The sequence below is a fragment of the Hypanus sabinus genome, chromosome 11 (genome assembly GCF_030144855.1).
Source record: "Hypanus sabinus isolate sHypSab1 chromosome 11, sHypSab1.hap1, whole genome shotgun sequence".
NCBI lineage: Eukaryota > Metazoa > Chordata > Chondrichthyes > Myliobatiformes > Dasyatidae > Hypanus > Hypanus sabinus.
The window spans coordinates 50108788-50123110 of record NC_082716.1 but is presented as its reverse complement, the minus strand read 5'-3'; the positions used below and the strand labels follow the sequence as shown (position 1 = coordinate 50123110).

The window sequence follows — 14323 nt, the reverse complement described above, 5'->3', positions numbered from 1 at the left end:
AATGAATGCTAACATTACATCTACCTTCCTTACCAGTGTCGCAAACTGCAAATTAACCTTTTGTGAATCAAATCTTGCACAGGGACTCCCAAGTGTCTTTGCAACTCAGTTTTTTGTATTTTCTCTCCATTTATAAAATAGTCAACTGTTTCATTTCTTCTACCAAGATGCATGACCATACACTTCCTGACACTGTATTCCATCTGCCATTTCTTTGTCCTTTCTTCTAATCTGTCTTAAGTCCTTCTGTAGCCTCACTACTTCCTCAAAGTTACCTGCCACTCCACCTATCAAAGACATGAAGGATTTGGTTTTGGATCAAGATTTACCTTCAGTGAGGATAGTACTGGGTGTTCAATGGTGCACTCAGGCTGATACTTTCAAGTTTAAGATCATGATCCAAGTTAGACCACTCACGAGAAGGGGGATCCTCTCCACAGTTATTTCCATCTATGACCCTTTAGGAATCTTAAGTCCAATGGTGCTATCTGCTAAGAATATCCTACAAGATCCATATAAGAAAGGATTTGGCTGGGATGACACTATCAACATCTGTTGGTCACGTGTGGACAAGCTGGCTGGAAGACCCCAGGGTTGTTAGGTGTTCGAAACCCCTGTATTTTGGAGAAGTTACTACTGTACAGTTGAACCACTTCACAGATCCAAGCAAAGATGGCTAAGGAGCAGTGACCTATCTATTGTTGCACAACAGGCCCTATCAGGTGCATGGTGCTTTTATCATGGGAAAATCTAGGCTAGCTCCATTGAAGTCAGTTTCCATCTCTCATATGGAGCTCATCACTGCTATGATGGCAAGCTATATGGACACATTGTAGAGGAAGGAGTTGCACATGTAGATTCAGGACTCAGTGTTTTGGACTGATAGAGCTTTTGTGCTGAAGTGTGTTGGTGCGTGGCCAAGTGGTTAAGGCGTTCGTCCAGTGATCTGAAGGTTGCTAGTTCGAGCCTTGGCTGAGGCTGCGTGTGTATCCTTGAGCAAGGCACTTAACCACACATTGCTCTGCAAAGACGCAGGTACCTGTATGGGTCCTAATACCCTTCCATTGGACAACATCGGTGACATGGAGAGGGGAGACTTGTAGCTTGGGCAGCTGCTGGTCTTCCATTAAAAAAAAACACTGCCCAGCCTTGTGCCCTGGAAACTTTCCAAGGTACAAATCCATGGTTTATTGAGACTAATGGAGGCCTGCACACTGTGCTGAAGTATATCAAGAATGAGTCCTGATGAAGGGTCTTGGCCCAAAACGTCAACTATTTACTCTTTTCCATAAGTGTTGTCTGGCCAGCATTTTGTGTGTGTTGCAAGAATTAAACTGCTAGGTTCCAACATTCATTGTAAACGTAGTTTCAGAAATTCTTAGGTCTCAAAAACATCTCAATATGACATATGCATTGAAAGGGTTGAAGGTGAAAGCATTCCTGAAAAATGAGCAATAAGTGACAGGCCTCGGTATCTTCTTCAGACTAAAAGCAATGGCCTGTGAATCCCAATTATTGTGGTGAACTTCTGCTAGATAATCCAGAGGTCAAGAGGAGGGTTGCAATGAATTCCATGCAGATTGAAAAGGAGGTGGACACTTCTCATCTTGGACCCACTTGAAGAAGACAGTGGCCTGGATCCATCGAATTAGGAACCTGCTCTTGTTTCTTTGTAGAAAGAGGAAGCAAGTGAACATCACTCTTGCTCTGTCAGACTTGGATGAAGAACAACAAGAGTATTCTTTGGAGAGAATGATTGAGAGTTCCAAAGTTCAGATTGTCTCTGAGTGGAGGAGCTTAGAAAGGCTAAAACGGAGATCATTGGGTTTTCCCAAGTTTTCAAAGGGGAGAAAGTATGAAAAGCATCAGCCATATTTCAAGGTCAATTCATTACTTGAAGATGATGTCTTGAGAGTTGGTGAATGGCTTAGTAGGGCAGCTATACCTGAAGAGTCTAAACATCCTGTAAAACTGGAAAAGGATCTTAATGTCTCAGACTTCATTCTGAGGCATGTACATCAAGTTGGACATGGTAGCCAAAGCCACATGTCATCCAGGTTGCACCAAAAATACTGGTTTACTGGTGTGCTAGTAGAGCCATAAGAAGAATCCTGTCTATGAATGTTGTTTGTCAACAGTTGCACGCAGTACTAGGATGCCAGCATGTGGCAGGGTTTCATCAAATAAACCTCCATTTACATGTGTAGGAGTGGACTACTTTTGACCTTTTGAGGTGAACATCAGAAAGAGTACAGTAAGAGGTATGGGGTCATCTTTATATGTCTGGCTATACAAACTGTTCACATTGAAGTGCCGTCTTCTTTAGACATAGATTCCTTTGTTAATGCACTTCAACGCTTTATAGCAAGATGAGGACAGGTTCGTGAACTGCACTCTGATGCGACAAACTTTGATAGAGCTGAACGTGAGTTACAAGAAGCCATTGAGAAGTGGAATCATTCACGAATCAGTGATCTCCTTCTTCAAAAAGGATTTAAGTGGATTTTTAACTCCCTGCCTGGTTCATACCTTAGAGAACATGTCAAAGATTGATAAAGTCAGTGCAAAAGGTCCTCAGTTCCACCATGAACGTACAGAATCTTGACAAAGATGGTTTTCCATATAGTCCTTTGTGAAGTAGAGGCTATCATCAGTGGTTGTCCAAGTACTAAAACATCCTTTGATCCCAGTGATTTGGAAGCACTAATTCCCAAGCAGCTGTTGCTTCTGAAAACCTCACCATCCTTACCACCAGGATGGTTCAAAAGGAAGAGGTTTATGCTCATTGTAGATGGAACCAGGTCCAATACTTGTGGAACTTGTTTTGGAAATGGTGAGGCAGAGAGTATTTTCTACAGTTATGGGAATGTAAGAAATGGTCAGATGTAAAACTCAATTTCCTCCTAGGAGACATTGTGCTTACATTTGATGACACAGCCCCTCAAAGCTCATGGAATGTGGGAAAAGTCATTCAAGTATTTCTAGACAGAAGAGGATTTGTGTTGCAGGTGTGCATCAAGACCAAGAGCAGGTGTCTGAACGGGACTATAATTCGTTATTTCACTAACTAGATCTCTAATTGGAATGCTATTACAACACTCAGTTACATTATTATTGCTATTAGACCACTATATAGCTAATTTAGTTTTAAAATCGCTACAAGATCGTTCACCTTCGCTGATTTCATAATAAGGAATCGAATATACCTTTATTGATTTGGATATTCATTATTTGGAAGCACGTAATACATTGTCAAATACCTTGGCTTAGTCTCTCAGTGGCTTTGGTTTGTTTTCAAGTAACCACTATAAACAGTATGTTCAAACTGTAAGAAAACTCTCTTGATTCTTTCATCACTCATTATAATAATGCATTGATAATTTTCTAAAAGAGATGATAAGCATAGAGATCATTGAATGACTATCCACTCATTATTAATATTTACCCTAAATAGAGGGCCTGAAATACTTTCTTCAAAGTCTCAACTATGAAATGGTGATGGGGAAACAAAAGCGTAGATGAAAGAAATTCTGCAGATGCTGGAAATTCAGAGTAAAGCATACAAAATGCTGGAGGAACTCATGGGTCCCGATGAAGGGTCTCAAAACGTCAGCTATTTATGCCTCTCTGTAGATGCTGCCTGACCTGCTGAGTTCTTTCAGCAATTTGTGTGTGTAACAAAAACATAATAATGGTAAAAATTGACAATGTTGCTAATTTCATTGGACTCTTTGTATTGTCATGGTACAAGATGCATCAAGTAATAATAACAAGTATATAACAATGCTTTCTTTATGTTTCAGAACAAATTGTTGTCGCCCATGTACCTGCTTTGCTCCCCTCAGCAGATGATAAAAAGAGGAAAGTTAAATATCCTGTGACCAAGGGAGAAATTAGAAGGCGCATTATTCCCCCTGAAAAAATGTCCAAGACAGTCATTAAAAGCTATCTGAGGTTAAGAAGGGATAACCGCTTTGATATCCGCCAACTTCTGGATCTACCTGTAACCGGTTATGACCGAACCCTTCATACATCTTTTACTCGACTCTGTGAGGGAGAGGCAAAAACACTGACAGAAAACTTTCACCAGCTGAACCTTGGCTACTTTCCTGTTGATGAATGTGCCAGCATGATGGCAGAAAAAGCTGCAGCATCAGAAATATATGCAGCAAGGCAAGTGGGTAATCTCTATTTAATTGAGAACAACAGAAGTTAATTAGCTAATAAGAATTAAATGTTGGAACCATCCGGAGGACCTGAGTTTGAATCCCAAGCTTAACTGACATTTGTATTCCTTAAGAAGGTAAGTTTTAAAAGATGTATAGTAGTTAATTCCCTTTTAATAGAAGTGGCGGAGAGTGGAATTTTTTTAATCCCTTCTTCCATTCTGTCAAGAGACTTCCATCTTAAATGTTTCCATTAATTGCTGCTCCATAGTGTCCAAATTCTGAACCATTTTGTCACACCAGTTGAAGTGATGGAATAAATCCAGGCATGAAAAATGGAGTTAAATGCAATGGTTGAAATGTTCTAAAGATCTGTTTTATTACATATGACATCTTACAGAAGAAATTGCTTACCTGATAGGTTGTGTAAAGTTAACCATAAGATTTATACCCTTGATTAGTCAGTAATTTGAAAACTATTATGGGCGATCGTACAAACTTTGAAGGTGTAGAATTGAACTAGTAGTTGTTTGATTTATAATTTAGGTAAATCATATTCTATGTGGGTTTACAGTCATAAAATTTTTATTTCTGCCCCTTGTAGTTGCTTGTTGGGATTTTTGCTCAACTTTATTTAGAATATGTTAAACAGCAGTTTTCTTCATCACAGTTTTCATCATTCCTTTTTCTGTTAAATTTAATTTTCATAGGTTTTTGATTTCTCAGAATTCATTATACAATGTTTTGGAATTCAAAAAATTCTGAATACATAATATATGTGGTATTTTGGAGGAGCAATTATCAGTATTCAAACAATTAAAGATTATGGGATGGAACAAATGTGATGATAAGATTATAGATAAGGACATCAGAACTTGGAAGTATTAAGCTAAACTTTGAGTTACATCCTGCAAAACTTGCCATCAGCTTCTACATAGCGGATTCCAATTGAAATGTTCTGCATAAAAATGAAATCCTCTCCAATAACTAGAAAATGTTTAAAGCAAAACATTTTCATCATTTTTAGATTGTCCTTAATTTTCTGGATTCCATCCATTGGGCAGTGATTTTAAATCTGTAATGTCTGCCTAAATTCATTGTATTAATGCACGGTGTCTAAATTTTATTAACTGGATTTTTCCCACAGTAAGACAATAATAATCAATATTCAAATAGAGTGCAGAGAAGGAAAATATTAACATCACTTTCAGTAATCATGTGTTAAATCTTCCAAATCAAAAGTAGCACTATAAAGCTCAGATTTGCCCACATTTCTCCATGCTTCCAGCAAATATCTGAGTTAATCTTGGCATCTTTCACCTCGTAACCAATGACATAGTCTGCCTCTGTGTTGTCCTTAATGGAGTCCAATACAGCAATGTAACCCTCCAGAAGCCAAATCTATAAATCTGTTGCTAAATTGCCTCAAGTACAACAGTCCCAATCATATGACTGTGAGCAATTGGCTTTATGAAAACAGAAGTTATTTCTAGTCAATTTAAATGTATTTCTATTGCTTTATTTTTGTATTTATTTTATGTCGGGTCCCAACTCTTAAACATTGTTAATAACAATGTCAAGCATATTCAAACATGACATCTTTGACAGGTAGTGAGTTAAGAGTGAGGCTGTGCTGGTAGTCCAGGCTTCTCTCTGAGTGCATCTGAGTAGCTGACTTCATTGAGATGTTCTTCACACTGCAATTGGCACTGCAAAATGCAAGGTACTGGCATCTTGCAGTCAGCTCATCATGGGCCATATTTGAAGAAACAGGATCTTGGGATGACAGATGGTGATCTCTCTCTAGTCAACAGAGCATCAGTATACTATATGTTTCAATATCATCCCTAACAATATTGGGATTATTCATCGGTAGTTTGACTGGGAAATAACAGCCACTCACATTAAATAAGTTGAAATTTGTTCAGTTGTGTCTGAATGGTAGCTTTTGTTTGGGCCTTTGCAGGAGTGACCAGCACTGCAATACCAGAGAAAATCTAAGACAAACTTGAGACTTGTATCACAATATTTGCAATCTTCCCTTCACTGTTTTTAAGGATGGCTTGAGTGGGAAGTTGAAAAATAAAACTAATACATATGGGGGTGAGTGAAGAACATTTTACCTTTAATCTTATCATCTGACCCTATTCCCTAATGCCAATATGTTAGGTATTCAAAATAGAAAAAATATACTGTTTTTCCCTTACTGAGCATTCATAACTTTTTTAAATAAAATGTATTCTGCAGATATATGCCTTCATCTTTCTAATCTGGCACCTAGTTTTTAATATTTACATTGGGAATAAACACTAATGTCATGCAGTTTGGATTAATTTTAGGAAAGACATAGATTCAATCATTCTCCATCATAAATTAGTTACTTGCAATTGGTTTCTATCTGCCTGCAGCGATTTTTAGTTTTTTTTCTAAACACCTGGTCAAAGTAAAACAAGACTCAAACTACATTTTTCTTAAGTTTTAGTTTTAAAGCACAGTTTGCATCAGTATATTTATATTCTGTCATATTTATTTTCTTTACCTTCATCTTGCATAAGGCAGTTGCAAGAAATATTAAATATTCTAAACAATTAGTTTTTAGGAGCATTAGGATTATTTAAATCAATTAGTCCTTGACAATTAAAATAACTTTTTTCATGAGGATGTCTGTTTTTACTAAATATCTGGTCATTTTAAATATCTCTGTAGTCGATTATTTCTTTCCCTCATATTGTATATTTGGAGACCTTTTCCTAATATAACATCACAATTTACAGCAGGAACATAAAAAGAATAAGTTAAGCAGCATACTTAAATGAACAAAATATCATAATGTCACATGAATTGTGATTGTGGTATAGGCACTAGGACTTCAACCGATCTATCAGAAAGAATGTAATGACAGATATCTCACAAAACTAATTGCTAAACAATTGATATCTAAGTGCTTTTGACATTTTGAAATCTTTACCTTATAATGTCTGCCAGTGGTAATAACAAGATATCATTTTGCACAAAGTTGACCAATTAGCTCCCCTGCATTTCTAAGTATTTCCTAATTAGCATTAGCAGGACATTTTATTGGAATGTTTTTAACATCTTTTCACAATGCCGTTGTGAATGAGAATTTGCTACTCAGAATTTGTTACTTTTGATCCTGGATTTTCCTTCTGAATCTATCCTTCTGAAACTTGGAAATAAGGGCTCTTATAAATTATATCTGCAATAAATGCGTGTCAGAAATGTTTATCTGCAGAGAAGATTTGAGGGAAGATAAAACTCTCAAATCAGATGAGGAGCCATTGGTCTGTTGAGATGACATTGAAATTACCAGATGAGGAGCACTAAGTTGTGTGTGTGTGTGAAGAAGGTATGATATCTTCCAGAGGAATACTATATGTGGTTTGGATATGTCATACCAAAATATGTGAATGCAGAAATATGTTATGCAGACAGGATTGCAAGTGATTGAATCAACCTATCACGAGAGACCTTAACAAATGCTTTAGTGAAGTCCATGTGGATGATGTCCAATGCTTTACCCTTACCAAGCTCCTTCGTCATGTCCTCAAAAAACTTGATTGTTTGTATGGCATGACCTACCCTGCACAAAGCTGTGTTGATTGCCCCTAAGCAGACCATGTCTTACCAAATGTGCATAATTCCAATAGTTCCACTAACACTGATATGAGGCTCACTGGCTTATAATTATATGAAGAAAGGTACAATGGGATATATCCTATTAGACCCTTGGGATTTATCCAACTTGATGCTTTTCGGAAGACCCAGGACTACCTCTTCCTTAATCTCAAAAATTGCTAGCACATTGGCATGCTTCACTTTCCACCTTTACCATCCCCCAAATTCTCATTTAGAACCTCAGCCATTTGCTCTGGGTCAAGGGCAAATTCCCTCCTTTATCCTTGAGTGGACCTACCCTCTCCTTAGTTAATCTTTTTTTCTTAACATAAAATCCCTTGGAATTCTCCTTGACGTTGTTTGATATTTCATGGCTCGTTTTGGCCTTCCTAATCGCCTGCTTGAGCACTTTCCAATTATCTTTATATTGTTCAAAGGCTCAGTCTGATCTTAGCTTTCTAAACCTGTGTGTGCTTCCTTTTACTTCCTGATTAAATTTACAACCTCCTGGGTCATCCAAGTTTCCCTTACTTTACCATTCTGTCTTGCTCCTTACTGGAACTTGTTGATCCTGAACTTTGATCATTTGGTCCAAGAACAGTTACTACCCCTCAACCATTAGGCTCTTGAACAAAAGGAGAGAACTTCACTCAACTTCACTTGCCCCATCTTTTAAATGTTCCCACAACTAATAGACACACTTTCAAGGGCTCTTCATTTCATATTCTTGATATTTATTGCATATTTTTTATTTTTGCATTTGCAGTTTGTTGTCTTCTGCACTCTGGTTGAACACCCTAGTTGGCTGGCCTTTCATTGATCCTGTATAGTTACTATTCTATAGATTTTGTAGAGTATGCCTGCAAGAAAATGAATCTCAAGGTTGTATATGTTGATATATATGTACTTTGATAATACCTTTTATTATCTTTGAACTTTGATCAGTTGCTGTTGATACTATCATGTATTAGATGTGGCTTTGTCTGACAGCAGCTGCATCCAGTCAACTCTCCATCAGCTTCCGTTTTGTCCTGTCAAAATTTGCCCTCCCCCAATTTAGTACGTTACCACAAGATACAATTTTATCCATACTCACAATGATCTTAAAGCATAATGAATTGTGGTCTCAAGCCCCACAATTTTCAGCCAGTATCCCACTGTTGGGTATGTCACCTGGCCTTCTGAAATCCCAAAACCGGATCCTGTATTTTTTTTCTCTTCTAATTGACTCTGCACATATTTCTCAACTCACTAGCACATGACATTAGTAGTAATCCAAAGATTAAAATCTGGAAATCCAGCTGTTTAGCTTTCTACCAATCTCCCTAAAGTTCCTATGCAAGGTATCATCCTTGCTGCTGCCCATGTTATTGGTACTTACATGGCTATATGCTTCACGGAAGGGATGGTGTGTTTTTGATGATGTGCCGTGTTTGACTTACTCCAAACATAGTGTTTAATCTGATGGCCAGAAAACTCAATTTTGGTTTCATCAGAGTATAGAACCTTCTTCCAGCTGACTTTAGAGTCTCTCACATGCCTACTGGCAAAGTCTAGCTGAGGTTTCATGTGTGTTTTTTCTCAACAATGGCTTTCTCTTTGCCATTTTCCCATAAGCTGCAATTGGTAACGCACCAGGGCAACTGCTGTTCTTTGCACAGTCTCTCCAGCCACTGAAACTTGTAACTTTTACAGAGTTGTCATAGGCCTCTTGGTGGTCTCCCTCACTATTCCCCTTCTTGCGTAGTCAATCAGTTTTTGTGGACGGTCTGCTCTAGGCAGATTTACAGGTGTACCATATTCTTTCCATTTCTTGAAGATTGACTTAACTGTACTCCACCGGATACTCAGTGACTTGGATATTTTCTTATATCTATCTCCTGACGTGCTTTTCAATAACCTTTTTCACAGAGTTGCTTGAAGTGTTCTTTTGTCTTCATGGTGTTTTTGCCTAGATGTTGACTCACTAGCATTTGGACCTTCCAGATACCCGTGTATTCTTATTACAATCAATTAAAACACCTTGACTGCATACAGGTTTCCAAGAAAAGTTCTCCAGTTAACTAATAATGTGACTTCTAAAACCAATTGGCTGCACCAGTAATGATTTGGTATGTCAAATTAAGTGGGGGGGGGGGGGGGTGGAGAAATTGAATACTTATGCAATCGATTATTTTGTGTTATATATTTGTAATTGGATCACTTTGTAGAGATCTCTCTTCACATTGACACGAAAGTATTTACTTCTGTTGATCAGTGTAAAAAATTCAAATTAAATCCACTGTGATTCAATGTTGTAAAACAATAAAACATGAAAACTTCCAGGTGTGAGGGTTGGGGGGGGGATGTATTCTTACTTTAGGCACTGTATTTTCTATGAGAAATAGTTATTTTGTTGTAAATTTATCATAATGATGTATCTCAAAAGGGGAGATAAAAACTTTTAAGCTTACTAACTTTTAATTTAAATTTTTTGCAGAAAGGTGATTGAAGATCTTGATTCAATCATGAACAATTTTATGTGGCAGGAACACCCATATAATTTAATCACACATGGATTTGGGCCTCAGAACATCAAGGTGGTTTTGAACTTGATAAAGCTACTTCTACGAGAATCACTACGAAAGTCCGCATCCTAATGCAAGCAGACCAGAATTTATATATTTTTTTAATCAAAATAGTGAAAAACATTTTTGTGTTCTGTCTGTTCATGCTATTCACGTGTTTCTAATTCTGTAATGATAGTTACAGAAATGTTTTATGATGATGTAATTTATACAGAAGCCCTTCTCTATTAAACCGTCAATGGGACAGCTGTGTAAAAAAAAAAATTGGAAAATGGAACAGAGAAGGCATCTCTTGGGTTTGTTAGATAGTTAGAAAATTGTTTATTTGTTGTAGTGAATGGGTACTGCAGAATAAAATGTACATCAAAAATAGTGTAAAATGTGAAATGTTTACATGAATCAAATGAACTGTGTTGTTAAATGGTTAAAATACCAAAATCATTGTTTATTCAGACAAGTATATACAGATAGCTAACTGAATCTCATCTAAACATAGCAAATCCTACCTGAGATTTGTAAAATTCCTTCCTGTGCACAGAGGTGCAAATTAGCATGAAAAGAAAATGACCATTGATCGAAAGAAAACAAGAAACAGTCTAGTTAATCTTTATTCAGGTTTGCCACTGTTGCTTAGTAATCAAATTACTAAAGTGTCCTGTGTCAGATCAAGATTTGACACTTCACTTCTGCTCAATTGACATTAGTGTAATTAATCCAAGAGGTAAAAAAAACATGTTTTTGTTATCTGTACAATGAACATATAAACTGGAAGCAGTAAAATGTGGAGTAAAGAACTTACAATTAGTTATTTCTCATCTGTGCATTGTAATTCTCAAAAATATGTGTTGTAAACAACTTCAGGTGAGAAAATGTGGATTAAGTCAAAGATTTTAATGAAATACCAATGGAAGACTTTATAAAGAGTTAAAGTAGCTGGAAAATGTTGATCAAAATCAGTGCTTTTCTTTATCGGCCATTATTGTATTTATTACATGGCACGTTCAAGGATAGAGCAGACTTGAAATGACAGGAACATAGGATATTGTCAAGACACAGCAGATGTTTTCTTGTACATCATGTGACCTAATTTTAAAAAAGGGTTTGGAGATTTTTAGTATCGGTAAAATTGTAATTCTTCTCCAAAGATCAATGGTGAGTATGAAATATAATGCACAATAATTGGCACTGACAACCATATCTGTTCTTTGTGCCTTGTGAAACTTCCAACAGCTATGGCTAATTCACGGTACAGATTCTATCTTTAGAATTACTTTTAATATTGTTACTGCTTTAGTGAGATTGCCAGAATTCCGAATAGTGTTGTTGCAGAGAAAATTGAGATAGAAATAGATCATTCTTTGGGATGAGTCAGGTATGCTGGAATTTGATTTTGTTGACCCTTGAAAAGTTATTGTGTGAACTGTAATATAAAGTAAGAGCAAATGCAGTGCTGTCAGGAAATGACAAATACACTTTCATCTTCTGCCAGGCTGCTTCACTCTTCCATCTTCATCAGGTAACAAAGACTTGAAGAAGGGTTACAAGGATGACAATGCCATTCCAGCTCATTGTTCTTTGTGGGATCAGGATAGTGGGTCTTAAATATTTTTATTGTATGTGCATTGAGCTTCTGAGTTCTTTTGTCACTTTAGATAAAATTTTAATTTAAATAACTCACTTAACGCTAATTCATAAAGGTACATTTATAAAATTACATAAATGGCTAAAATTTTCATGTTATCAGTCAGCACCATTACAAGTTAGCCTTCAATGCAGTAAACATATATGAGATGGTCCCTTCAGCAAGTGGTACTTTGTGAATTAGCTTTAGAGAGTGCTGGTAATTAAATGCCAGAAATGGCACAAACCAGTAGAGTGAGCACATAACCTGCAATCTGCTACAAAGCTGGTTATTGATGCACATATTTCACAGGAAAAAAACAAATTAAGCATAAATCATACATAACATTTACAAAAAAAAAACAAAGAAAAAGTCCATTTCACTGCAAGGTGGTTAACTGTAATGATTAGGGTTTTGACAATTTGATAACTGAATGGTTGAAGGGAAGTGGCTGTTCATGTGGTGGCGTGGGACTTCGGGTTTTTGAACCTCCATCCAAAGGTAGCCTCCAAAAGATGGTGTGGCCTGGTGCAGACCTTTGATATATATTGCCCTTTTGAGGCAGTGCCTCTTGTAGATACTACCAGTGATGGGGAAGGATGCACATGATGAATTGGGCAAAGTCCACAACTCCAAAGCTGCTTCTGTTCTGCATTCAAATTGCCATACCAAACCTTGGATACAGCCTGGATGAATAATACTGGACAATTTTGGTAAGTTCTGTCAAAGAACCATTACAGTACTATTTCTGAACTACGCCGTAAGAATTTGTTTTTCTACATGGATCTGTGATGAACATCACTGCTTATAATTTACTTGGTCTGTTATTTGTTTGTCTTAAACATATTGATTTCTCCCTGCTACACAATGCTGCAGAATTTACTGACACTTGTGAAATAGTACCAATTGATCTATGACTGCATAGAACATTTAAAGCATATTATTTTTGGAATTCCATGACCAAATATGCATGTAAATTATTTTAAACCCATCTTCGTAAGTTGTTTCAAAGCTTCCATAACACTAGTCAAACATTCATTTTGTGATAAAGTATCCTAAACAAATTCTGCAGGTGTTGCCTATGGTGGAAAATAAACATTTTTTAAGCCTTATTTTAAATACCTACTGCATGAAAGGATTAATTAGTATGATATACTCCTGGTGTTAGAATCTTTTAAGCTATCAGGATATTTGCAAAATTTATAGTTAAGATGGCAGGTAAAAGCTTAATGAGGTTTTCTTTAGTTAGGCAAGTTGCGGTTTGGGTCTCAGTTCTGCCCTCCTCAAGAAAAATCTTTTCAGTGGAGTAGTTATTAATTGATGACATCTAGTGGTGTTAAGAAGCTGTACGCCACTTCACAAAACCAAAATTATCCCTGAGGACTTTGTGTTCTTTTTAATTCATAGTCTAAAACACAGTCTAAATATTACACAGGTTAATTGGGTATAGGGAAAGGATAATGCTGAGCAAGAATTAGGAATATTCTTATTGATGTATATACCTTCACTCTGTTGGTAAATAAAAGCTCCGGGAAGTCACTTAGTGTAATTAAGCATAAACATATGCTTATTTCAAATGCTATAGGTATAGTATGATGCCACAGTTTCTTAATTGAAGTTGTTACATAGATAAAATGTATATCCTTCAAAATATTAAATATTTCAGCGATGTATTTTTTTAAAAAAATGATATACACTGTAGACATTTATCTCTGTGGATTTACAATTATCCCTTTATAGCTGAGGAACCAGTGTTTCCATGATTCATTAGAAAGTTGTGGTCTAAATCAACCACTGTAATAGAAAAATTGTACAACCATCTTGTCTTCAAATCTTGTGATAATGTAGTTGACCAGTTAATTATACATAATATACAAAAATGAATGTAATTGTGTGTAGCATGAGGAATTGAACATATTCTGCCTTTGCCATTCCTCATTTTAGTTTTTTAAGAATAATAATTTGAAATAAGCATATGTTTATGCTTAATTATACTAAGTGTTTAACTGAATAAACATATGCTTATTTTGTGGTGTATATTTCATAAAAATTGGCTGTAAATAGAGCATTTGTGACTTGCTGTGTGTTCAGTTTGAAGTGTTATTAAAGTACTTGAAGTGATGTTTTAGCAATAACAAATTATCACTTGTACTGCATGTGTCAATCATCTTTATTTCTAGCAAAAAAAAGCTGGAGGAACTTCATGGAGCAAGCAGCATCTGTGGGGGAGGGTTGGAAATTGTTGTTTTGAGTTGAGACACTGCATCAGGACTGAGAGTGGAAAGAGAAGGTAGCCAGTATTAAGAGGAGAAGGGAATGGGGTGAGACATGGG

At 36.5% G+C, this 14323-nt stretch overlaps 1 protein-coding gene across 4 annotated transcripts in view; it reads left to right on the top strand.

Annotated features, from left to right (window-relative positions):
- LOC132401940 (uncharacterized) overlaps window positions 1-14001 on the top strand; it is a 71907-nt gene extending 57906 nt beyond the window's left edge. For 2 of the 4 annotated variants that reach the window (XM_059984311.1, XM_059984310.1), the window contains exons 7-8: window positions 3804-4173; window positions 10282-14000. In XM_059984311.1, the coding sequence (XP_059840294.1) occupies window positions 3804-4173; window positions 10282-10441 (530 nt within the window). In that variant the 3' untranslated portion in view covers window positions 10442-14000. Of the gene's footprint in view, window positions 1-3803; window positions 4174-10281 lie in introns of all 4 variants that reach the window. The other 2 variants (XM_059984312.1, XM_059984309.1) reach the window with 2 other exon arrangements.
- The last annotated feature ends 322 nt before the right edge of the window (window positions 14002-14323 follow it).